Genomic DNA, 26847 nt, shown 5'->3' with positions numbered 1-26847 from the left:
GTGCGGGACACGCTGCCGCTGCCCGTGCTTGGATGTGTCTGTTGCCACCGGGGCTGTGCGCGCGGCGCTGCGGCCTGACCCTGTTGCACACCAACCGACGGTGCACGGCGGTGGCAGCGCAGGAGCGCGTCGGCCGCGCGCTGTGCGAGGGATGCCCCGGGATGCTTCGGCGGCGTGGCGCGAGAGCGGCCGGGTGGACGTGCGGAGCGGCCGCGCACCCCAACGTGCTTGCCTGCTGGAACGCCGCGGGACCGTACCAGGACCGGTGTGTTCTCCCCTTCAAGACCGGGGAGCTCCACTTCATGGAAACTCCGCGCTACCCGTCGCCGATGGTAAGCGAGCCGGGGGACGGGGGTGCAGGTTGGAGGGGGGGGCTGCTCCCTCCGTCCCCTTGGGCGCTGGGTCTGTTCCTGCCTTTCCTCGCCCGCTGCCGGTTTTTTGCATTGCCGCCTCTTTGAACGCCTAACGCTGCATCAAAAAATTCTGTAGGTCATGCTAAAGTCGTGGCCAAAGGCATCGAGGAGGTAAGCGAGAAGAAGGGAGGTGATGTGCTAGGTGACGGGCTCCCGGCCGAATTAAGTCGTGAGCTGGAAGCCTCACAGGCAGCCACAAACCGGGAGGTGATGACAAGGCTACCCAGAGTGTTGTCTCTTGGGAGAAGCAGGGGCTCGGGACAGGCAGGGGGCTGGACAGGCTCTGTTGGGGAGGGGTTGACAAAACGCGGGAATGACCCCAGGAAAAGCCAGGCGAGGAGTCTGATCTGCGGCGGAGGAGTTAACCCTGCCTGAGGCTCGCAGCCTGTCCAGCTTCCGTCCGGTGGGGAGGGACAGATGGCACATATTGGCAGTGCTGTTTCAAAGGGTGAGGATTTTTAGTTTTCATCAATCCCTGGTGTCCAGTCCCACCAGAGCTGTGGTCATGACAGGGTGTAAGAGGTTATGTGCAAGTGGCTCAGAGACTGTAACAGGGCGTCGGTGAGGGAGCTCTCTGAGACTGTGCCAGTGCTGTATCTTTACTCTGGTCCAAGTGCTGAAAGGTAGAATATGAGGCTGAGATTGGGGGGTGTTGCTCCATGCCCTTAAATCTTTTGTCTCAGGGCAGTAGCTTATTTTGCTTGTGTACAACCCCAGAGAGGAGGTGAGAGATTAAATTTATGTTTGAGAGTGACTGCATATTTATTTAATCCTAATTGAGGGTTTGTGGGGAAAATCTTCTGGGCATATCAGATTCTCTGTCTTCACCTTTTCTTGCTTTCTATGGAAAGGACTGCACTTTCCCAGGTAAAAATGACTTCACGTGTTTCTTCTTTCTGCCTCAGAACAGCTATGGAAGGGAAAAGCATGCCCCAGTGCACTTTCCTAGGCCAAACATGCTTCATACCAGACAGACAGGTCTGTGAAGGGTACTGCTCCCTGTTCACGTGGCCTAATGAACGGGTTTTTAATTGTAAATCTAACATTAACAGGGTTTTTCCTCCCAGTGGTGATGGGGAGGAGTATGTGCATTTAGGACTCATCCTCACCAAAAGCTGGGGAGCACTTTATGGTTCTGCAGTGTAGAAATAGCTCGAGGTGTTTTTTCTTACATTTCTTCTCAAACCTTTCTGCTGTCTGTCATTTCTCAGCCTTGTGTGTGCTGGTTTAACTGGTTCATGGGCAGCCTGCGAGCCTGTACAGTTCGTGATCATGTCAAAAGGAGAAATTCTTTCAGGCAAAATCAGCGGTGTTGAAATAGTGTTCAGTTTTAGAAACACATTATGTAGGATGCATCTGGTTTAGGATAGACCATGAGCTTTTTCATCAGAATAAGCTTTAAAAATAAACCCACACCATACTAGATAGCCAGAGGCTTGTGCTGGATGCTAATGCCTTAGGTGAAGTAGTCAGCCACTTGTTCTCTGTGGAGGTGCTGCTTATTATAACTTGAATAGAAGGGGACAGGATAAATTCTATCATAAGCTATAGAAACCTTAGCACCTTTCTCTGCTACCAAAGGACCTGAGGACAGATGCTGAGTGTTGAGCAGTGCTGCAGGATTTGTTTGGATTCTTTTGTCTGCAGACCATGGTGGCTGAGGGGGCACAGGGAGCAAAGTAAGAGCCACGCTGCAGAAGGGTGAGATAGTGTTTCTTTAAGCAAAATTTGGTAAGTCACATCCCTAACAGAAGGGGTGGGGATTACAAAAGTATTTGGAAGTGAGATACAGGAGTAGGATTACAAACAGGATGAAGGAGGGAGCATGAATCGTAAAAGTTGCTACAGGATGCAGGCAGGAGCCATAGGAGGACTTATGGCAGCCTGGAAGTGTTAGAGATTTGCTCCACAAACAGGAGAAATTTCCTTTTTTAGTTTTGCCTTTTTCTCATTTATGCCTGTTATCACCTCAAGCCTGTTTTCTCCTGTTTAGCTACTTATTGCCTTCCAAAAATTTTCTTGGCACTAGCCTTGTTTTCTGGTGTAATTAAGACTAAAATCCAATTTAAATGCCTCAAAGGCAGTAACTAGAGGGATGATGGAAGTCTTCTAGCTTTACTTTTAAGTTACATCCTTCTGTTAATTTGTATCCTGATTTAGAAATATTTTGAGGTTTGCTTCTTGTGAAAAGGAGGATTATATAATCACATGCTGTGTTCCTGAATATTTCTCTTTAGTCCTCCTTGTGACTTACACTTATATTGGCCAACGAATTCAGGTCTGGTGAAGGGATATTGCACAGGTACAGAATCCAAGAAGCTCTGGGTGTAAGGATAGTTAGGTAGAGTATGGGAACCCAAAATGTTCCACAACCTCCTCCCCAAAGGATGAGTTGCATCAAAAATAAAACTATATTATTAGCCACCAGTGATTTCTCACAAACAAGAGACTTTATAACCACCTACACCATGGGAAAACTTTGGATCAAAGCTTGTATCCTAACGGACATGAAATAATCCAAATGCAAGATACAAAGCCAAGAGAAACAAAGCTTTGTAAGTTGGTTGGGTTGTTTGGGTTTTTTCCTCCAAAAAAACTAGTGGCAGTTATATCTAATTCAATTTCTTAATTAATTTGCAATCTTTTTGGTTGGGATTTAATTGTATATTTAGGAGGAGCAGAAGGCATGTGCATCAGCCAAGAGGAAATAGCTTGTTACCATTTTGATATGCTCTACCTGTCCATGGATATCTTTTCAGAACATCCAGACAGCATTAAAATGAGTGTCATTCTTTTTTATTTTTCCTAATTTGTATTTTTAACAGCAAATTAGATTGCAATTAGAATATGGTTAGAAATGGAATGTAGTTGGAGAGCATTGTGTCTTCCCAAGTCAGGATTTTCTTGAAGATAGTTCTTGGTTCTTTTGGAAAAGTGCTGCAGCAGCATGCAAACGATTTGGCTCTTTCCCTGGGGTGTGAGTAGTGTTCTCACTAGCTGTCAGCAGGAGCAGTTGATTTCCTATGCAAGTTACTGCTGATACTGATTTTTTTCCACAGGGCCATTAACTACCTGGCTGTGAGGATAAAAGGAGTCGTGAGTCTTTGGCAGTGTCTTTCTTTTGGGAGAGACAATCAGTTGACCGAAATACTGAGCTTCCTTGCCTGTAGTTGCCTCAGGGTTCTAGTTGGATTGGAACGTGATCAGGCTTAATATATCCACTTGGTGAATAAAAGTTTGAGCAAGCATGCAGAGGCTGTTTACCTAAGTAGAACAGAACAGTATACAAGCCTTAGATGATGAATGCGACCTTCCCAACTTAATCTCAGAGTGAAATTCTGAGCACATTTTTGCCTGGAAGAGTTGGCACATCGGCTTTAACAGCTCTTATATGCTTTGCTCCAGCTGCCACCTGAAAACTTGTATGGTTATTGTGTACCAAGTTATACTGTTATCATGTTTCTGTAGAGGTGTCTTTTCATCTTTTCCTTCACTAACACCTAAATATGCTACAAAGTCCTTGAGTGTATTGTACTTCTGCAACATGGAGGTTTTGCTGGCTTATCACCAAACTTGCGGGCACAGGCATGTGGCAACTTAGGCTGAGCATGAAAAAGGGACAGCTAGGAGAAATTTCCCTCAAGATAAGTCCCTTTTCATCTGCTTAACCAACCTGGAACAACTAAATATTCTCATCTGGCTGGCACTACCTTGCTAAGAAATAAACTGGACTGCTCATTTTCTGTGAGAGTCTTGGCACTTCACAGTGCTACGTATGCACGTGCCTGTGTGCACACACACCCACTGTGGATTTTTCCCTAACTGATAAATGTTAGAGCTTCTAGTAGGTAATGATGTTGGTGATATTGAAGTGGTATTTTCTTGTTCCGTGTTAATGAACAGAAGAATTATGCATTTACTAAATGCATAATAAATGTGTTTTAAAAACCATAGTCCAAGCACAAAACTCTTAAAATGCACTTTTACTTAAAGATAACAAAAGAGTGTAATTGACATTTAACATCTCCTTCGACATTTAAACAATGTATTTTCCATACACAAAATACGTGTTTTCCTTTGTGGTTATTGTTAATCCTCTTTCTTGCATCTACAGGATGAAAAACTAGTGGGTTTTAATCTGGTACATGGTTACAAACACTTAGGTTTTAGATTTTGACTGTATTGATGTAAGGGAGATCTTCAAAGCAAAATTCTAAATCTAAATCTCTCTCTCTATATATATAGCATTTCTGTGTTCATGAGAAACAGGACTGTGCTGGTTTAGACAAGTTAGCATTTTCTTCCCTAGAAATAGACTTTGTTTTCTCTAATATACCTTGTATACAATTTATGAGACTATTTAGACTGAATGTTTGAGGTAGGGTCTCATACTTTCTTCTTGCTTTTTTCAGGCTTTGGGTAACCATGAGTTCGATGAAGGTGTGAGCGGATTATTGGATCCTCTTCTTAAAAATGCTAATTTTACAGTCCTGAGTGGAAATATTAAAGGGAAAACTCCATTAGGGAATGAAATGATGAAATATGTTAATCCTTTTAAAATAGTTCATTTTGACTCAGAATCAGTAGGAATTGTTGGCTACACTACACAGGAAACTTCTTTTCTTTCACAGCCAGGTATGTTTCCTTTAGTATATGTTTAAATCCTTTGTTACTGTTTTGTTACTTGCCCACTTTTTTGAATCCAAAGATTAATGTTTTCAGTTGAAAAGTGAGAAGTTTGTTGTTTTATCAGTATTTACCTGTATTACTCAACTTTACCTGATTTTTAACCTCAAGAAAGCTTGTTAACATTAAAAACCATTTTCATATAGACCTGGATTATATCTAAGAGTAAAAGAAGGTCAATGAGATTGCAAGAGAGCTGTGGGGCCTTTGGGGGTTTTATTGTTTTTTTGTTTTTTTAAAGTTATATTCTATGATATTTTGTTGTTATTTATCCATTTAAACAAAAGTTAAGACATGAATACAGCTTGTCTCTAGCATGAAATGCAACATTTCTCTCTGTGTTGAAATTTTGCTCTTGGATACCTCCATGCCCCTATTAAAAACAAGGAGAACTTCATGTGTGTTTTTGAAGCAAAAGTTGCCCAAGATGTTTTTAGACTCTCAAAATATTTGCAGGCATTAGACTACAGAAGGAACACCCATTCAGCTTTTACCACAATTGCTTCATTCATGGGTAAAATTAGAATTGATGAGGAAAAAGACTTCTCAATTTCTAACTATTTTTTTCCAACTTTTCAGGGGTTTTGGTTTGATGAGGGTTTTGTTTGGGTTTGTTTTGGTTTTTTTTTTAGTAAAATAAAACGATCTACTGGAATGAGAAACACATTTAATTCAGCTGTAGGAGATATGAGTCACTGCCTGCTCAAAGCTCAGCCCCCTCTGACAAAAACAGACTTTCTTCCTCGGGTTTTGCAGTATGGATGCCCTAAGCACTGGTTTAAAACATTTTCGCAGCAAAAAGGGACTTCATATTATTATTTCTCTTTCCATGTCTTAATAATACAGAAATAGTGCATGGTTTTCCTGACAAAAGGAATGTTCAATACTTTGAGGAAATATTAAAATATAAAACTGTTCCTTCTGTGCTTTTTAGTTCCAGTGTTGTATGTTTAAACTGTCGAGAAGTGGATGTCTGAGATCTGAATAGAATTCTTTATCTCACTTCTATTTTGCAGCAATATGGTTTTGTGTTCCTACTTTTTTTTCCCTCTGATAAAAAAAGAAAATTGATATGTATTTTGTGTAGGCAATAGAATTTCACCTGTACTTGAGGGCATGAGGGTAGATGTCATCTGACACCACACTAAGTTTGAATAATAGACAGCCAATATAGTCCTTCATCAGGGATTAATAAAATGTATTGCTGCCCTTCTTCCAAGCAACTCTGTTGGTGTGGTGATATCATCAAATTAACTTTCTTGCAAGTAAATATACTACATGAAAATCCAGATGGGGTTGGAGTGATTCTGTGAAGCATTTGAAGATATTTCCAATAACATTTAGACATCATATCCAATGCCTCAGTATGCTGAGACATTGTAATGGAGATTACAGCTAGAAAAAAAGCAGTGTTAAAAGGGAAGGCTTGTTAGCTCCATAGATGGAGCTGAAATATCCCTAAGCTAAGTATATCCCACTGTGTAACTGAGCAACAAGCAGAGCAAATTCTAACAGCAACAGTTATAGTGATCAGAGTTTTTATAATCTTCTGCTTTGCCTTCTCAGTGTGTGGAGGAACATTTTGGAAGATCTGAAAAGGTGAATTCAGGATATGTTAATGTAGCTCAGTGACTATATATCACCCATGACCTAGCAATCCTTCAGACTGATAAAATCATGTCAGAGGTGGGTCAGTGGCTAAATAATTATCAACCTAGTTCCTTAATTCAATTAATAAGAGATGTGAATTTTAAATTCAGCACCTTGCTTATCTCTATGCACTTCTTCCAGATGATTCAGTTTTCTCAGCCTTTGTCTACTTTGGCATGCTGTACACTCTCTAGGGCATTCTCAAGGCAAACAGGAAGCTTGAAAGTGCTGAAACGTGAATTCTTACATTATGACTTTCCATGGATGTATTTTGTGACTGTGATTTCTTCTATTGTTAAATCTTGATAACTTTCACACAACTATGAAATTGGAACTTGTACTTTTCGTAGTCTGGTGAAAACAGTTATCAAAAGACTTGAACAGCGTATAAAGTCCTTAAATCTCAGTTTTTCTATTGGGAAGGAACAATTAGTCTCTGCTTAAGGTAGTGTTAATGTTACTTTTGGAAACCATAGGGATGGGAAACACATTTATAGATTACAGCCAATTGGCAGTTTATCTAAAGTTCTCTGTTTTGCTACATATAGCTATCTCAGCTGAATGCTCAGCCAGTTTTTCCATGTCCTGCAAGAGTTGCACATAACTTGGCACATAGACAGAGCTGTCTATGTCTTTGCTCTGCACTGGTAATCCCAAGACAATCTTTCCAGTATTTGATGATAGCAGCTCACTTCCTTTAGTTCTGCAATGATGTTTGGTCCACCGTCTTCTTGTAAAAGGTTGAAACCAAGAGCTGCTTACTCTGTTACCCTAAGGACAGCAAAATATTTACTAAAACTATCAACTTGGCAGAGTTTTCAAAAACTGAGTTTTAAATTCCATTTATTCCACTTTATTCTGGTTATCTTGCGTAATTTTTTAACAAGCAGCCAATTCTTTTTCTTTGTTCATTTGTAGCACAGTTTGGATGCTTTTTCTGAAACTCTACCTCATCTAAAAAGAGAAGAGGATGTAACATCAATTTAATACCTTGAAAGAGAAGTGGAATATTGACATGAGCAATAACTAACTCTTAAATAAGTTAGTTATTTCAATTCAGATTGTTTCGAAAAATGCACAGATGACTGTTAAACAGTATATTGCTTTCTTAGAGAATTGAGAACTGTGTAATTACTCTTACAGTCTCCTGCTGTATAACTTTCGAACCTGCTCGCCCATTTCATCCAGTTACATCAAGTGCTGAGATGATTAGGATACAAAGCTGTGTGAAATGCTATGGCTAAGTCACAGACAGGGGATGCAAGGAGTCCCTGCATCCCCAAGCAGAATTCCCTTTTTGAAGGCAAGGTGGACAGCAGACAATTGGTGAGAGGGTGGTTTGGCAGTGGGACTGGGATGACCCGCTGCAGCTCTGGTCTGCCTGTGTCCTACCATAACAGTCCTGGGAGAGAGACAGGCTTATTGGCATGGGAGAGGCCTTGTTTTTCCCCCTCATTATGAAAGTAGGTTGGTTTGTTTTGACATGTTTTCTCTACAACTACTGAAAGGAGGGTGTAGCAAGATGGGGGATAGTCTCTTCTCGTAAATAACAAGTGACAGGACAAGAGGAAATGGCCTCAAGTTGCACACAGGGATGTACAAACTGGGGCTCAAGCCAGGGGTCTCCTTCAGGCTGGAGAAAGAAGGCTAGGAGAGAACCAAATGCAGTCTTCCACTGGCATGAGGGGGTTTATAGAGAAGACAGGGACAGACTCTTCACAGAGGGGAATAGAAAGGACAAGAAACAATGGGCTGAAGTAATACCACAGGAAATTATGATGGGACGTAAGGAAAAAATTTGTCATGGTAAGCACAGTTAAGCCATTAAACAGGTTGCCCAGAGAGATTGTGGAATTTCAGCTTGCTTGGATGAGACCCTGAGCATCCTCATATGGCTTTGAGTTCATGTTTTGAGTGAGTTTTGGACTACATGGCCCCAGGAGGTCCTTTCCAACCTCAATTAACTTATGACTCTTTAATTCTAAGAAGAGGTCCACAGGAAGAAAATGTGGGGATGCACCACACAATTCACTCTGCAATGTGCAGTACAGCTATTCCCTCTGGCAGTAAAAGAACTATTCAATGGGTGTGGTGGTGAACCAATTTATGTAACCCTCTTTTATCTCTTCCATTGTAGCAGCTTCCTCCTCATTTCCTGAGACATTTTGCAGTGGATTGCGAATTTGTTTCACTTCTCTCTTTGTTATGAAAATCTTTTGACTTTAAAGGCATATTTCAAATGGTTTGGTCAAAAAAATCTGCAGGAAGGAGAGGAATTAGGTAGAGGAGAAATTGGTAGAAATGTTACTCAGTTGTCTTCAGCGGAAAGTTTAAGTTTACAGTTGGTTGACTCTGTTCTTAAACTCTATTCTTAAAACTTTGTCGAAGAAATTAGCTTCTTACATAGGAAGTCTTTTTGTGCAAACCAAAACACTGTGCCCAGGATAAAAGCACCTGCTCATCTAGTGCTTTTGTAACTGTTTGTCATGTTAGAATAATTTCAGCATGCACAGAAACCTTGCAGAAAGATTGAGAGTCTCCCAACATTGTGGTTCGGAAAAGGTCTCTCCTTTCCAGACTTTCTGTTCTTTTTGTTCTCGTTTGAGGATGGTGTTTCAGATTATGTGCTGTGCTGTATTGGTATTACGGAGAGTGGTTCACATTAGGTGAGAGAATTTGTATAAAAAGGCAATTCAGAGTTTAGTGGAGAACTTTGAAGAAGCTGCTGTTTAAAGCCTCAGGGACGGGGGATAAGGGAAAGAACAAAATGAGTGTGGAGTAAAAAGAAAGAGAGATTTAACTTGGGAGAAGATAGAAGATCTCAAAGAAATGCAGTTTGGGAAGAAAAAAAGTTTTATAATGGAATACAATGTTTATGTGCAAACACTGACATAGTTTCCTTTTTCTACTAAAATAATAAAAGCCATTCAATTTTTTATCCTATATTTGGTGTCACTGAATTTTTCATGGAGTTACAACTTATTTAGTCTATGCAAGTTACATACAGCTTGGGGCAGGAATGTTGTGTTAGTCTAAGCACACAGGTGCTTCTGAAAGACTCAAGAACATCAGATCAGGAGTTTGAACCAACTAAGGACTTTTGAAAGCCACTGATATTCAAAGTTCCATTAATTATGCAAACTATTATTTGATATCAACTACTTTTTTTTAACTAGTAATCGAGGTACTTTATAATTTTATTTTTTTTTAAGGGGATGATATAATCTTTGAAGATGAAATTGAAGCATTGCAAGTGCAAGTGAATAAACTTACTGCTATGGGAGTGAACAAAATAATTGCACTAGGACATTCTGGTTTTACCGTGGACAAAAATATTGCCCAAAAAGTGAAAGGAGTGGATGTTGTGATTGGAGGACATACAAACACGTTTCTTTACACAGGTATTTTACTTCTTACTAAAATGTTGCTTCTAAAGCAAAGCTGAAACTGTTTCTCTTTAAACTCTGAGAACTTTCACCAATATTGTTTACTGCTGGCTGCAGTCAGCCAGATTCATAGCTGGTATATATCCATAATTTCCATGGAAGAAACAAATTCAAAACAGTCTGTGCACACAAAGTACCATAACTCACTGAAAGGTTCCTTAATGCTGTGGATGTTCAAAGTGAACTATACAAAGTGTGACAGAGGAGCAAAGGTAGTAACACTGATAAATTAATGCTAAACATTCTGTACCTGTTTCAAGCTCACACCTATAATGGACTAAGTAAGATGTCTATTTTTAAACTTGTATGTGACTTAACCTGAAAAATCAATCTTAAAAGATTTCCAAAACGGTACCAACATCAGTTTTGTCTAGAATCTGATTCTATATTCAGAGGTCTCCGTTACCCTGCCATTAAAACACTTTTCCCAAGTTTCCTCTGTGCATTTCAGTCCCTCTTTTAATCTCTGAACTTATTCTTCTTTTCTCTAGAGGTAGATGTTATTCTAGAGATAAACATTGCTGATCTGATTTCTCCTGCAGTAATGCTACTTTAGGTGAAACCTGTAATCAGCAACTTCCCCAGCACTGCTGCCTTCCCTGTGCCAGTGTGTAAGGACACAAGTAAAAGAATGGCTGTTTTGTTGTTCTGTTTGCTTCAGTTTTTTAAGTTCATTAAATTTAGCAGAAACTTCAATAACTGATTGAGACTACAATGGGAACTTTCTGTAATTTTCAGAAAAATTTCCCAGGGAATAGCACCATGTACCTTAAGAACTTAAACACTTAAAACGTTTGCACTGTCCATTATCCTCTCCTCTCCCTATTCATCTCCTCTCTGTTTCTCATGCCTTTTTTGTCTTATCTGGGCTCTCACCTTTTGTTATCCCACTTGTTAAAAAGAAACAATTGCATGCCACAGTTATACATTAAGCAGATCAGAATACCTCTTTAATTTGACCTCAGGGAATAACCTTGATGACTAAGCTGAAGGCACAAAGCATTTACACACCTACCTACAAGTAAGAGGTCACAAACATTTTGCATGGGGGTGCAGCAGAGAAGTGGCCAAACTGGAACAAACAACAGGACCGACCATCCTAATATTTTGCCTCTAAGAGTGACCAAAGGGGAAGGGTGAGGGGACTGGCCAAGGCTATGGAGACACTTTACTCAGATCTGCCCCCACTTCCCACCAGCTTGCATCATAAGGACTCCCTAAGACAGAAGTGGTGTCTTAATATTACTAGCTCCACTGAAACTTTTCTTTCCTGAACTTGCCCCATCTCCTCCTAACTACATTCAACTTTTGCAACAGCCTGTGGCAGGGCATTCCACCACTGACTTGCACATCCTGCAGAGACCATCTGTGTGCAGTCTGCAATTTTACCGAACTATTTTTGAGATGGGAAACCCAAGGATACATGCCATATTCGAAGTGTGCATTCATTGTGGATTTACACAGTGGAATTTTTGGCCAATGCCTGTTGAGAGTTTATGCCTCATAGTGGTAGCCATAGTGGGTGTGGTCCAAAGAGGTGGCACTTGTCACAATTTGGAAATTTGATCTGAAGTGCTCCAGGAGTTATCCGAGGTCATATCCTGTCTAGATCTGTAGTTCACATGCACATCTCTTGTCATACCCTGTTGTCAGACTGGACTAGGTCAAGCTGTAACACCCCACCCCCCCTTTGAAGCTGTCCAAGATTCACATGGCCAGAGAGAGCACATAGCATGAGACTGGAGCTCTTGGGATAAAGAGCTCAGCTGGGAGTGAGTTCTGGTCCCTTTTCCAAGGGCTCTACTGTTTTGATAAAACAAGACTGTCTTACTTTTTTTATTAATACTGGCAAGGTAAGAAAAATAAAAAGGAATTAATACCTGGGGGAGATACACCAAAAAAATATATATTTATTTATTTATTGTCAAAATATGATTTTTGATAGAAAGAGATCTGAGTGTATAATTTTTATTCCAAGTGCTGTGAGGCACATGCTAATCCATTCAGGAGCATCATGAGTGCATTTGTGAACCATTCCCTGCTGAGTCAAAGCCATCAGCCAACATTCACAGTGGAATAGCTGTGTCTGTGGAGGTGATTTCCCTACAGAGTAAAACACTTAAATTGAAGTGTCTCTGTGTGTGTATATGAAGCCTATAAGCTCTTATTTAAATCAAGAGGTGTAATCAATAACTGGCAGTACAATTTAGGAGGGTGTTTCAGCGTAGTCTAAGTGGAGATGTACCAGCTGGTCAGCCGAATGTCAGCTGAATGTCTGTCGTGGAGGTTTAGAGACATACTGCCCATGCCAATTTATTACCTCCACAGAGTTATCTTATGTGAGAGCTTAATGTTGGACTGGTCCAACCTGTCTGTAAGACATTTACCAATCTCTGTTTTATCCTCAGATTATATGGCAAATGTTGTCTTGACTTGTTCAGGTGTGCCAACACTGGATTTGTAGAACTTGTTCAAACAGTAATGGTAGTTTTGGGTTGGAGCAGTTTAATTTCTGGTTTTGATCAGAATGGATGCTCTGAAAATGCAGTGTGTTGGCTAAAGTAGGGTAAGAAGATAGAAAAGTGTTACAGGTTCTTCTGTTACCCAGCATGAGTTTGTGCATTTGTAATGAAACAGCACCTCACGCTTTGACTGACATGGGTGCATGAATTCTAGTGCTGTGTTCTTCAGGGATAAGAGGCACTGAAAGGTCTTTGCATTTCAGAAGAAATATATCTATCTTACAATGGAATAATGTCATAGTGGTAATTAATCCTGCAAGGAAGTATCAGTATCAGAAATTATTTCAGAAAGCAAGAAATAAGTAAGGGTCTGGACAAGCACTTTACCATGCAAAGCTGATGTAAACTAAAATGATGACCAGAAACAATAACTTTCTCTTTCTAATGCTTTGCTCGTTAGATGGCTACAGAATGGCAAGAGATCCAAACCAGTTCCTTTTTCAGTTCCAAAAACCCCAAAGGCACATTTGCATGCATAAAGCCTGTAGAGTTCTCATTAGCTACAGGTTTTCTTAAATTCTTCCCAAAATAAATGAATAATTAAGTGGTTCCACCACTCTGTTGTCCAGGCTGAAAGTAGGAAAACTAGTTCTGTGGTAACTTTGGTTCAACTTGCAGTTTACTACAGCCATTCTCCCTGGAGACAAGGAGGGATTAGAGCAAACTATGAATCATATTGGAGTTCTTGAAGGAACATTTGTCATGCTGCTTATCTTAGGATTTCATATTACGTAAATTACTGTAAATCGAAGGAAACAAGTTGTTCTGTGAGCAGTGGAAGTAAGGAGCCTGCTTTCCTCTGGATCCACATTTTCTACGCCTGCTCCCCCATGCTGCCACCCCACTGGCACTCCAGCTCTCACCAGCAAATGGATGGGAAATGCCACCAGCTTTGGGACAGGAGGAAGCAACAGGCTTTGAGAGGGCTCTGTAGGGGGGCCTGCCATGCAGCACGTGATGCCTCTCAGAGCTGCCCAACCTTGGTTCTTCCCTAATAGTGGGGTAGAAATACTGACAGAAATAACAGCAGGGAGAGATACCACTCAGATTTTACTGTCAAGGAGACAGGGAGAAGGCTGGTACCCTTGAGACAAGAGCTGTGCTGTGTAGTTCTAGCTTTCTTTGCCTCTTCTCCCCACTGTGTTGTTTTTAAATCCTATGGTAACCTATGCCAACTGAGCTGAGATAATGCCTTGCTTTAATCCACCAGTTTCCAAGTCCTACATCTAATCACCTTTCAGACTTTGCAGTTTGATAAGAGTTTTAAAACCATGACCATGGAACTCTAATGCTAATGAAGTTTGTTTTTGTGGATGGTTTGCAGCCTGTCTGAAATTTTGTAGGCTGAAATTTTTACTGTTCCATCTAGTGAAAAAAAACAACGGTTGGCTGTATGCACAAATTCATGCAACTGCTTGTAGGCATTCTGACTGCATATTGACCATAAAAATAGTTCAGACTTTTTCGTATCAAGTCCAATGTATGTTTTACTAAGATTCTCATTTTCTATCTGATGCAGAATAAAGTAGTGTGAAGGCTCAACAAACTTTTCACCCAGAGGCTGGTATGTTTGCATTACTGAGAGTTTTAGATTGCAGTGGTTGGAATGAAAAGTTCCTTTGTTACTGCTGTGACATGATGTCATGGAGGACTGTGCTGTCACACTCAACTTGAAAAACACTGTGGCAGTTATTCCAGTTCACGTCCTGAAAACAAAATTGTCTCTTATGAAATAACTGAACAATCAAATGTGTGCTTGTCATCCAATGCATTCATTGTCATTTCTGCCTAATATCCTATCTGGTTTTTTTAAGGCTGAGAAACATTTGAAATGTCATTCTAATAATTCCTTGAAGTTCCCATAAGCTGAACACTCACTTTACACGATTGCTCCATGCAGGCACCCCACCCTCTACTGAAGTGCCAGCTGGCCCATATCCATTCATGGTTGACTCAGATGATGGGAGGAAGGTGCCAGTTGTACAAGCTTACGCTTATGGGAAATATCTTGGTTACTTAAATGTTACATTTGACAAGAAAGGAAATGTAGTTGAAGCAGTTGGGAACCCCATTTTGCTGGACAGCAGTGTCCCTGAAGGTATGTGGACTAGACATTTGAATTTGCCTGCAGCACTCTGCTACAATTCAAGTCTTGTTATGTTAAAGACAATGTCAAAGAAGAATTCAGCTTTCTTCCTGAGCTTGCTGTTCTCTTCTGTGTAGAGTTCAGCCTGTGTCACAGTTGAATATGCACATATTCAGGGTGTGTTTTTATTTATTTAAAATCCCTGAAAGTCCTTTTGTAGGATTTCAGGTGATACACTACCTTACCATTTTGTAGAACACAGCTTTAGCTAGTCCTGTGATTATGATTTAAAAGATTACAAGGACTAATTTACACTGTTTTGCCAGTGGCTGAGTCCTTCAAAACAGAGTTTAGTGCAATATGGGAAAGTGGAAATGTTCCAGAAAAAACTTGGAATACTTTGCCAATGTGCAAATATAATATACAAACCCATGACTTCTTGTTTTCAGTGCTAAGTATGTTCAGTGTTTCAGCTCTGAAACATTCAAAGAACTGGGTGGAGGAGAGCCTCTTTGTCGCTTTTTGTTTGTAACTCTATCTGAGCTCTGCTACCTGTTTCTTTGTCAGCTCTGTAATTACGTGAGGCTGGTTCTCTAGTCTTTGTTTCTTCTCCAGTGTTTGCTGTATGAAGTTCTGAGCTTTTATAAGAGTTTCTAGGTTCTACTTGAGTATTTGTAAAATAAATCCTTTAAAAATTATCTGTTCACAAATATTTACTGTTATTGTCAGAAAACTATTAATGTAATGAGATGATGTAAAGAGTCTACATTCTCTCTGATGCCAGTAAAAGTAAAAATTCAGATACATCAGTGCTTTCATTTTATAAATGATGCTCTTGCTGACACATGTAAGCAAATTGATTAAAACTAATAGCCGATATAAAATAGTTGTGATACCTGTCCGTATATACAAGTATCTTTGTTTTTTCCTGAAATAATTAAATTTGCAGCTGACAGACAGATGTGCATAGAGAATTTATTTCTATAAAGAGTTTATTCCTTGACATTGATGTTGGAACTAGTTTTCTTTTTAGCACAATGTTAAAGGGAGGAAGTTACAAACAGGGGAAAAAATATGATGTCAAATAAAGACCAACCTCACTTCTATATTAAAAATTCTCTCACTTGTCAAGGTAGGTACTAGAAACCCCATCAGTCAGAGGTTAGAACAGGACTGGGCAAAAGTATTTGAAAGTATTACAGAGGAGATAACCCTGCTGTGGCACAGGACTAGCTTGTTCGCTTGATTGTCCCATCCTGCCTTCTCCCTTTACAGGCATTGTTTGAAGTGAATATAGATGTCATTTGATTGAGAATCCTTTAGGGAAAGTGTAACATTTTAGAATCATGAACAGGTTTGTTCGGTTTTTTTCCTAAGGTTTGTATTCACTGAAGTGAGATATGTGTGATGCTTATTTTACACTTGTTTTACTTTATAGATGAGCACATTAAAGAAGAAGTGGAAAAATGGAGAGAAAACCTGGGGAATTACTCTAAAGAGATTGGAAAAACTAATGTTTACCTGAATGGTACAAGCCAAGCATGCCGTTTCCAGGAATGTAACATGGGAAATTTGCTTTGTGATGCTGTGGTAAGATGTTTCCACCACAAGTAGCAATTAAGGGGTTAATCCAGAGCTATCAGACGAAATGCTCCCAGCCTCCAAACTATCGCCACATGGGCTCTGTGCTGCTTTTCAATACTGTCACATCTAGCAAGACCCTAGAAAGACCTGGCAGAAGCAAGGCTATAATGAATCTTGCTGTATAAAGTAAGGAGCAGTTTATTCTTTGTGTATAGCCTCACAAAGAGAACAGTTTGTTAACAGCTGGCTCTGAGGCTGCAGTTTTAAGAGACATGGCATTCTGATCTAAGACCCCATTCCTCAAAAAGGAGAGCTCAGCTCCCCTGCCTCACTCCTGCCCCACTCTGGGCCCCTGTTCATGGCATTTACCCTCTGTCCCTTTCATTACTCACTGGGCTCTGCTGCCACTTTAATGCACAAGCATGGATTAAAAATCTGGGTAGTTTTCTGCCAAGTTGCTGATATGAACTGTCCCTCTGAGAAGCCCCAAAGTTGCCTGCTGAAGCAAAGTGGGGGGAAAGGCCATACACACAGCCGGGCACAGAATACCCCAGCCCAGAAGGATCCACCAGCCCCTGCAGCATTCTGCCAGGTACCGCTGGACTTCAACAGTCCCGAACACCAGAAAGTCTCTTTACGAGAAGTCACTTCCAGTTTTTAGCAACATGGTTTTGATTGCTTTGCTGCCCTGCATCAGCACCATTTCCTTTGGGTGTTTCAGGGAAAAACATTGACTAATGTAAAATTTTCCAGAAAATGAGCTTTGCCCTAAATGTCCTGCAGTATTGCCACAAAGTCAAGGGTCAATTAATAATCATGAGTTTTCATTTAGATATGTCCCCAAAGCTATTTATCCAGCCCTTGTGATTGCTTTTATTGTAATCCTTCAAATATTTCTCAGTTCAACGGCTAATTTCCAAATCAGATTAATATTTGGGAATTCTGCATGCAGTTCTACTAGAATTGCAGCACCTTGCTTTTTCTTTCTGCTAGATTTTAAAATATTTTTATTTGAAAAAATGTGAACAAATGTCTTGGCCTTTTTCCAGCTTAAAGAAATTAACTCTGTAATCTTTCAGAAGTCTGTAGAATTTCTTGCCATACATTTTTTCTTAGGGGACGTCAAATTCTACTTTAGTTAAATCCATGTCTCTAGACAACCACCTGCAGTCATCAGGATACATCAGATGTCTCTTGATAGATACATTGATGTCTCTTCACGTCCTTTGCCTTACCAAGGCAAGTTCTACACTTGCTTTCCTGTCTGCTGACATGTGTTCAGGGGTATGAAGGTAAAAAATAGACCCTCCTGTTCCACAACCTCTAATATTTAGAGTTGTCCTGAGAAATTGAGAGCTTGAGAATTGTAGAAGGCTGATTGAATGTTTGTTCTAGATCAAAACAGAGATCCATTTAGTTCAATGATGTGTCTCCAACAGTAGCCCAAAATCTCAGAATAAAAGGTTGATAGGCCCAGGCATTTTACAAAGGACTTCAAAGGAACTCAAATGTGAAAAGGCTGTGAAATTTGTAACAGCACTGTGAGCTCTTCTTTTAAATTGCCTCTGCTCAGGGCTGGGAAGTTGCAATCCATTCTTTGATTATGAGTTATAAACGTTAGCATGGATCTGGCCTTAATGACTAAGCTGAAGGCACAAAGCATTTACACACCTGCAAGCCAGAGATTACAAACACTTTGCATAGGGGTGCAGCAGAGAAGTGACCCACCAACAACAAATGACAGGATCATCCATCCCAATGTTTTGTCTCCAAGAGTGACTGTGTGAGGATGGTGGGAGAAGAGCATATTCCTGGACAAACCTGTGGAGTTGCTGTACTCAGATCTGCCTGTGTCTCCCACCAGCTTGCAGCTCAGACACTCCCCAAGCCAGAAGTGCTCTCTTGATATTTACTAGCTCAACTGTAACTTCTCCAAATTTGCCCCATCTGCCTTTGCCTTCCTTCAGCCTTCACAACAGCTGACCTGCACATCCTGCAGGGACCTTGGTCTTGTTGGTGTGCAGCCTGCTGCTTCCCACTGGCTGGATAACTGCTGGAGGTCAAGTGGTCCTTGCACTGGAACACTTGGTCCCTGTCCACCCTCACATCACTCCTGACTTTATAGGCTTCTCAAATATTTCCTTCTGTTATCTCTTTACCAGGTCAGACTGTCCAAGCCTACATTCATCATTCTATGTTCAGAAGCTTTTCCGTGTCTTTGACCATCCTCATTACCCTCTCCAAATCTTTCTTAGTTTTTTATCGTTTTTGAAACAAGAAAACACACAGATTACTATCCATCCTCCATGTCTTCTTCATTGTATAGGCTTCTGTCATGTGCTTCCTGTATTTCTCTCTCTGTGAGACTGAAGAGTCATGACTATAGTCACCGTTGTACGGAAACCAGTCAATCCCTTCCATTATCCTAATTTATTTTCTCAGCCTTTTCCTGTTTTACTCAGTTATATCTGAGAATTAACACCGTAGGCTTATCATCCTTATGCAGCTGCATGAATACCTGGTCTCCACTTTCTTTACTACTTAGGATGTCACAAGCAAATATTATCCTGTTCTTGCATTTTGCCAGAGCCTTGCCACCATTGGAGATGTTGCTGTGCAGAGACTTTCTGATCTACTATGCCTGTTTGCTGTTCCTCCACTGTTTTATGTGCCAAGACTATTCCAAATGTTAAAAGCCAACCATAGAGAAGCCGAAAAACTTAATTCCCTGCAACATATGAGAACTACATTAATTTATGCTTCTCCTATGTGTTTTTAATGTACACTAATATTTAAGGTCCTCTTCCCTTCTCAATTCTCCAAATATGCTTAAATCATTTGTCTTTATTACAGTCATTGGAATCAAAAAATCACTTTTCCTTTGTTCAGCTGGTCTGCCTTGGCCATGATATAGACACACAGACTAGGGGAGAGTTTTAAAAAGCAGAATACTTATTTGGGTTTTTTAATAACTGTTTTACAATGGTGCTGAAGTTAATGTCAAAGATATAAAACCTTTCTATCTCTTTTCAGTCTCAGATTTTTTTTTGGTGTAAATTTCCAGAGCTTAGAATAACTGAAGATAAAATCAGTTCATACATTTTCCTTTGGTAGCTTTATGAAAATGTTGGGCGTCCAGATAAAAAATCATGGAACCACGTTTCAATGTGCATCCTGAATGGAGGTGGGATACGGTCACCCATTGATGAACAGAGCACTAATGGTACGTAAAATTACAAGATGAATGGCAACTTTATCAGCAGAAGGAATCAAGTTATGCCTGCCTGGACACAGTTTTAGTTATGGCCTTGTTCTGATGGGATTAGCACAGCGTTTGGAAGTGTTTTCAAACTTTCTCAAATGGTTATACATCAGAGCACAACTGCACTCAGGCTGACATTGACAGAAGTCTCTAGCATTGTTTGTACACAATGCTTTTTATAATTTCCCTTTCTCTTTGCTGCCTTGGAATAAAGAAAGACCTCCTACTGTACAGGGTCGTCCAGTATGGTTGCTGGGAGCCTTCTGTAGTCTGCTGTAGAGTAAGAAAATACTGGGTTTTTCTGAATGCTAAGGTTTTAACACTCTTTATTTTCCTGATACCACATAAATGGAACCTGAAAACAAAAGCTTTTTCAGTTTAGCTAAATCTTTCTGTAGGACTACTTCAGTAAATCTCAATCAATTGGAAAAATTGGCCTGACCTAGTAGGAAAAGCTGTGTTTCTTCATCTTAGGTTGGTAGTTTGTCATCTCTTTTAGTAGTATTGTTTGAATAGCAAAACATGCACTTACATCAAACTCTGATTTATTGGTCTTGATACTTACTGGATGATAAAAGATGCAGGTTCTTTGATTGGGACATGATATATATGATTCTCACCTCTGCCTGCCCTCATTTTCTTAAATTGCATTTGCCATGTTCCTTGTCAAAAACTTACTGTTAAACAATTCTAAAATAATTCTGTAAACACATAAACAAACAAGCAAGAAGTAAACAAAGTCTCCTTCCCCCAGGTAGCATTACTGTGGAAGATTTGCTGTCTGTTTTGCCATTTGGAGGTCGTTTTGATATGGTAAGGGTAAAAGGCTCCACTCTGAAAGAAGCTTTTGAGCACAGTGTGCATAGATATGGAAGAGGGAGTGGAGAGCTGCTGCAGGTTGGAGGTACGTTTTCTTCTTTTCTCTTCTGGTTTTCCAAACCAGCTATCTCTCCTGTTAGCCTTGTTTATTACAGCTGGGAGCCTCTTTTTAAGAATGCAAATCAAGCTGGCCATATATCTTAGCTCTGTGTCTTGTACATGCTGGCCAGCTAACACTGTTTATCCTGTGTATGTTTAACTGAGACACTGCAGCAGACACTACAGGCCACCTCTGTTCCCTTCAGCAGAGACAGTGTTCCCAAGCTGGTTCCCGAACCCCTAATGACATCAGTTTAACACTTCAGTTAACTAGAGGAAGATATAATTTAGTGTAGCTTTAACACAGAAATAGCTACAACAAACTCCAGTTTTCAGTTCTTCACTGGCAGCCTACCTGAAACCCCAGACCGGATGGCTGTGCCGGTTATTGCCAAATGTCAGTTTACCCAAATAATTTTGTGCAATTCTCTAATGATTGCTGACAGTTTCAGAGTTTGTCCAAGAGGCTATGGAATTGCTCCAGTGAATTACTAAATATTTTATGAATGACCAGTTAATATTAAAAACCTACTTATTTCTTGAATTGCAGCTCTCTGTATGTTTACCCAGATGTGTACCAGGCTACAGTCATATTTATTCCTGGTCTCTCTGTGATGCAATGTAGATTTTATTGTTTATATAACAGAAAAGCTAAACTTCAAGGGCAGGGGCCAATTCATTCCCCTCCCATGCCTCTCCCCCCACACAGGCCAGTGATGGGGGCACTACCCCCACCATGTGATCTAGAACCCTCATGTACCACAGACACAACCCATGTCTGGCACTCTCACCAGTAAGTTACCACATTTTTAGATACCACTAAGGTAAAGCAAGTTTTGCTTGCTGCCTCCTCACAGAAAGAGAGGACAATCAGTAGCTCTGGAAAGGGTTCAGGACAGAAGATCCAGAGCAGGAAGAGAGCCAGGGTTGGAAGAGCCTCTGTGCTTTGGATGAGCTTTAGTGGCTTCCTGATCTGCAGATTCTTGGCAATGCTGATCTGGGGGCCTGGCTCTCCCCAAGCTTTGATCAAGGAAGGCTCACAACTAGAAATGTTTCTTCTCCTACAGCGAGCAGAAACCGCAAAGTAAAGCCCTGGCCTGGCTTTCTATTTTCAGTACAGTACCCATTACCCATAACAGCCACCAAGTTAGGCTGGCTGGCTGGCTTTAAAAAAAGTAATTTCAGCCAACCAGCCAGGGGAATGAGAAAGCATGTGACTACAGAAATAAGGGAAGGTATTTTTATCTTGCAGTATCTTAATCCCATGACTAGTAATTTCCTTCTGTGGAGTAGTGATGAGAACAGACAAGTAACTGAGGTGAGACAGGGCTTCAACAATTCTTATTCTCTTGAATTTTCTTGTATAAAAGTTGAGTAGTGAGTGAAGAAATATAACTGTAATTCAGAGCAATACAACCTCTCAGTCACAGAAACTAATGCAAAGAATCAGCTAAAGATGAGGGAGGGTGCTGCTTCTAGCCCTATATGTTCAATAGGCACTGCAAAAAGTAACATCCCAACGTGTGTTTTTGTAGGCATCCATGTGGTCTATGATCTTTCCAGAGCCCCAGGAAGCAGAGTTGTTAGCTTAGAAGTGCTTTGCACAGCCTGCCGAGTCCCATCCTACATCCCACTCCACATGGATGAAATATACAATGTGACTCTTCCATCCTATATGTTATTTGGAGGAGATGGCTATCATATGCTGAAAGACAAAAATATGGGATACAGCAAAGGTAAGTGGGATGCAGTAAAGGTCAGTATGGGCACTAATAGAGTAGCAGACAAACAATTCCCAAAAGTTAAAAGATCTTTCTATAGTATTAGTCTCAGACTTCTTGCCTTTACTGGATTAAATTTGCTTCTAATCTGACAGCTCTGGTTTTGGTTGTAGCCAGCAACTTTTTTAACTTTTTCAGTTAAATCACAAGTTTCAAAGTGAAGCCAAGCCTTACCAATACAGCAGTGCTCAAAGAGCACTTCAAAGATCACGATAAACCACAAAAGAAGCAAAAAATGCACCATGGAGAATACATCTTATTGCGTACTGCCTCGTACTGCCTGTGCACTTGTACTCATTACTGAACAATGAATCAAAGAGAAAGGTTCTTTAGACCTTGAATTTCCACTGTATACAAGTATTTGGAAAGACAGAATCATCACCTCTACTGCTGAAGGACACGCAGCTCAGGCAAGCAACACAGGGTGAGGGCAAAGAGGACAACCTACTCTGCAGGAATTAGCCTGCCCATCCAGAATCAGTGGGATTCTCGGGAGTCCTGCAGGCAGCAGTATGCAAGGTGCTACAGACGCCATGCCAGAGAGGCAAAAAGGAAGTGTTTTATAATGCTGTGTTAAGGTCCCCTAAAGTTGCATGTGAAGTGTTAGAAATTCAGCATTTGTACAACCGACATGTCCATCTTCAACAAAGACAAACTAAAATGTTGAGATTACAAGAATGTAATGCTGTGTTAAAAAAAACCAACAAAACCAATGTTCTAAGATCACACCTACATTTTGCCAAACTTTAATTTTGTATGTCCTGCTTCTGGATGATAAAAACACAGTTTTACTCCAAAAAATCTTCCTTTTGGACCTTTGTTGTAGACTAGTTTTTTATTTCTGCAGGTATTTCAATTTAAAATTGATTCACACAGGTAGGACTGGTATTTTAAATCAAGTTCAGCCAGCAGCTTGTAAATTTGGAGAGGCTGTAGTTTTCAGTAAATATCCATGTATGCAGAAATAAATACCCAGAGAGATAAATCGTTAGGAATAATGAAAGGGAACAACTTGTAAGGTTCTTGTAGAGTCTTTCAGTATAGCAAGAGGGTAAAACTGTAACTATTGTTAAGACTGAGGACTACACTTTAGGATTGTAAGAGCTTGGATCAGATGGGGCTTGTGACACTGCTGGCAGCAGTTACTGAAGAGGGTCTTCCACTGCAGAAACTCCACGTTATACTTTGTGTGCACACAGCAGTGCACAGACTAGAAATTCCTCCAAAAAAAGTAAAGTTAAATTTGAGAAGGTATAAGTGATAGCTTTGCCAAGTCTACAGCCCTCTACCCAAACAGGTAGGGCATTATCTCCATCTACCTAAAACTGACTGGAAATTAGCATTGTAACAGATACAAAACAAAACAAGACAGACAATGCAATGAGAAGTTTTTTGGTTTTTTTGTATTTTGTAAAATACAAGTTGCTACCAAAAATTCTGGCTACAAACCACCACAGATGATTTTCTGTGCATAAGAAACAACTCCCCACACCCCTACGCTGTCTCAATGTGTACTGATTAAGCACTGCAAGCCATAGAAAACAGTTTAAAACTTGAGCTAAAACTGCAATTTTAGACAGGTTCTTAAAGAACTCTTAAGAGCTTGGCTGCTGCAGAAAACACTTTTTTATATGTTTGTTTGTTTAGGTGAACCTGATATTGAGGTTGTTTCCCGCTACCTACAGAGAATGGAGAGAGTTTACCCAGCAGTTGAAGGTCGAATAAAGTTTTCTTCTGGAAGTCTTCACAAAGCAAGTCTTACCCTGATCTCTGCATTGTTCACTGCAACATTCTTGCACACTTGATTATTGCTCTCTGTGTTTTTGTTTGGAGGAAGAAAGGAGGAGAAATGATGCTGATGCATCAAAAAGAGAACTGTTCTCTTTCCTCTTTTCTTACACCTTACAATGAATGAGCAGTGAGGTTGCTGCATGTTAGCAGTAAGCAGCCCAATCCATTGTCTTTTATCTGGTAGTGCATCAAAGCACTCTGTGCAGAGTGAGGGGGCAGAATTCATGACTTTTCTTGGTTTGAATCAGCAGGTACCTGCAATTTGGTTTGAGGTTTTAAGAAGCAAAGTGCCAGTGAATACCTACTGCTCAATCATAAAGCAATGACAAATTGTAATGGGGTATTTTTAAATTGTCAAATTCTTTTAGATGCCTTAGATAGTGAGTTAAGAACCTGATTCCAGTAATGCAAACAAACTTCTAGAAATGGATTTATTATAGGTGTATATTCCTTTTGTTGATCTCCACTCAGGGTTGAAGTATTCAAACCTAATATTTCTACTTTGCTTCCAGTCATATTTATCATACCTACACCAATATCTGAAAGAGCTGGATTAAAGTCAGTGCCATTAAAATCATGGGGCCCATTTAACATGCAATTTTATAAAGTTTGTTTTACTTTTGAAGATGCAGCATCTCACTTATGTTTTCCATTAATAAAGGATGCAATGAAAGCTTGATTTTGATAAATTTTAACAAATTGAGTATTCTTCATTCTTTATATGACCAGTTTGGGGACTGTGTCTAGAGCAAGAACACAATCTATGACTGTGTTTCATATAAATATGCTAGATTTTTTACCTTTTCCAAAGAACAAAGCACAGGACTCCTGCCTCTTACTCTGTATCAGCAACATTCCCAGGGAATGTCAGATAGAGGCACTGACTCCTGCAGCACTGTGGGATCCTTTGGAAATAGCCAGGTAATGGCGCTTTTTACAGCATAACCTATCTTTATGATAACTGTGGTTATACCTCAAAAGCCCATCTTTTCTATGGGAAGGCTGTGTTTAAAAAAATACAGTTGTAAATACAGGCTAATGAGTATGAAATCAAAAATCAGACTAAATGCTAAGTGTACACTTCTGATGCTTTATCAAAAAGTGATTGATTATAAATGAATGCAAACAACCATTATTTTTCTAAGTTCATTCACACTGGGATTTTTGCCATCAATGTGTTTTCATGATGTTCAATGCGATTTTAAACTGATTATCAGTGTTTTAAATAAACCCGCTTTGTTTTTCTGGAAAGCTCACTACACTCTTTTTCAACTCTGAAGCTACTTGGCTCTTAAATTCACTGCACCTGCAGATTTCAAGGAGAAGGTGCGCTAAGATAAACACTCAGTATATTTAAATTTCAAGATCTCATTCATTTCCACATATATTGAGAGGTTGTGCATGAAAAGCTCTGGACTACACAGCTGCAACACGACAACAAACGATGACTGACCTTTACACACTACTTCTTATGCCCTGGCATTGATGGTTTGCCAATACCAGCCCTTAAGAGTAGTTAATTTACAGAATGGTCTTACTCAAATCAACATAAAACCAGTAACAGAGAGGGCACTTATGGACCAAACTGTACCTGCACACCAATTTTTAGAGTTGTAACAACTCCTTTGGCATAGCCAGAGAGAAGAGAAATAACAATTTTACCTTCCTTTGACAAAGAGAAGGAAAAGGTTTGCAGTAGTAATATAGACAGACAGCACAAACTGTATTGACAAAGAACACCAATGCTGCATTAGATTGGTTGGTTTGTAGTGAAGGAGAAAATGGGTATTGTCTGAAAGTAAAAACTGAGGAATGCCTATTAAAGTATCGCTGTATTGTTCTGTGAGTAAAACTTGTTAAAAATCCACACATGAAAGTCCATTTCAAAGTCTCTTTTATAAAGGCTGGGCCAACAAATTAAGATTTACAGCAAAAATCTTCCACCCAATTTTATAGGAATAAATTTTTAAAAAAAGCTGTGAACAGACTTGCATCCTGGGATGCCAGATGTCAGGTAATCCCAGGTAAGAAACTGCAGAAAAATAAAGGCTAAGGTAAAAGTCAAAACCACTTTTCACACCCATTATTACTTTAAGAATGCTTTAGATTTAAAGGTCATGTATTAAATAGACTAAATTACATGTTATTTTCCATGCTCACAGAGAGCATAAAGGCCAAAGATAGTTCTGAGATTATTTGTATGCAACAGATTCAATCCCATAATTTCGGTTTTCTAAAAAATAGTAAGATTTGTTAAGACAGTTAAAAATAACATAATGAGAGCATTCTACAGCTTCTTCCAAACATTTTTTCTACATATCCTTTAAGGAAGACATCCAGTAATTGCTCTTTTGGTAAAGCGTAAGTTGGCTGATCTCTGAGCTGCTTTATTTAATGTCATTCTGTAATTTCACACATGGAGAGATTTGGGGGAAATTAATTTGACTTTTACTGGTAACAGCTAAAACAAATTTTAAACAGAAAGTACAAATATTTTATTTACTTGCAACTGATATTAAATTTTTATGTCTTTATTGAATAAAGATATTTTTTAGAACTTAAATTTTATGTTATTTACAAGAAAATATACAAGGCAAGGTTAAAATGTCACATGTCCATTACAAAAGTGCACAGCAGATGCTACTGGGTGTCCAGCAAGGTCCCTTCACTCACATCCAACTTGACACAGAGCTCGTTTCCTTCGGACC

At 39.9% G+C, this 26847-nt stretch overlaps 2 protein-coding genes across 5 annotated transcripts in view; one reads left to right on the top strand and one right to left on the bottom strand.

Annotated features, from left to right (window-relative positions):
* The first annotated feature begins 151 nt into the window (after positions 1-151).
* Positions 152-26025, top strand: NT5E (5'-nucleotidase ecto). Its single transcript, XM_029962827.1, has 10 exons — positions 152-332; positions 490-620; positions 4826-5048; positions 9962-10150; positions 14618-14815; positions 16242-16393; positions 19502-19610; positions 20404-20553; positions 22103-22303; positions 23996-26025. The coding sequence occupies exons 1-10, from the start codon at positions 152-154 to the stop codon at positions 24151-24153; spliced, it is 1692 nt and encodes a 563-aa protein (XP_029818687.1). The 3' UTR covers positions 24154-26025.
* The window catches only part of SNX14 (sorting nexin 14), a 48821-nt gene continuing 47990 nt past the window's right edge, over positions 26017-26847 (bottom strand). For 3 of the 4 annotated variants that reach the window (XM_018077877.2, XM_025895725.2, XM_018077878.3), the window contains one exon: positions 26017-26847. In XM_018077877.2, the coding sequence (XP_017933366.2) occupies positions 26809-26847 (39 nt within the window). In that variant the 3' untranslated portion in view covers positions 26017-26808. The other variant, XM_018077879.2, reaches the window with a different exon arrangement.

Source organism: Manacus vitellinus, unplaced genomic scaffold (genome assembly GCF_001715985.3).
Source record: "Manacus vitellinus isolate BGI_N305 unplaced genomic scaffold, ASM171598v3 scaffold_4_pilon, whole genome shotgun sequence".
Classification (NCBI taxonomy): Eukaryota; Metazoa; Chordata; class Aves; order Passeriformes; family Pipridae; genus Manacus; species Manacus vitellinus.
The sequence above is the reverse complement of the archived record's forward strand: the minus strand, read 5'-3'. Positions and strand labels throughout refer to the sequence as shown.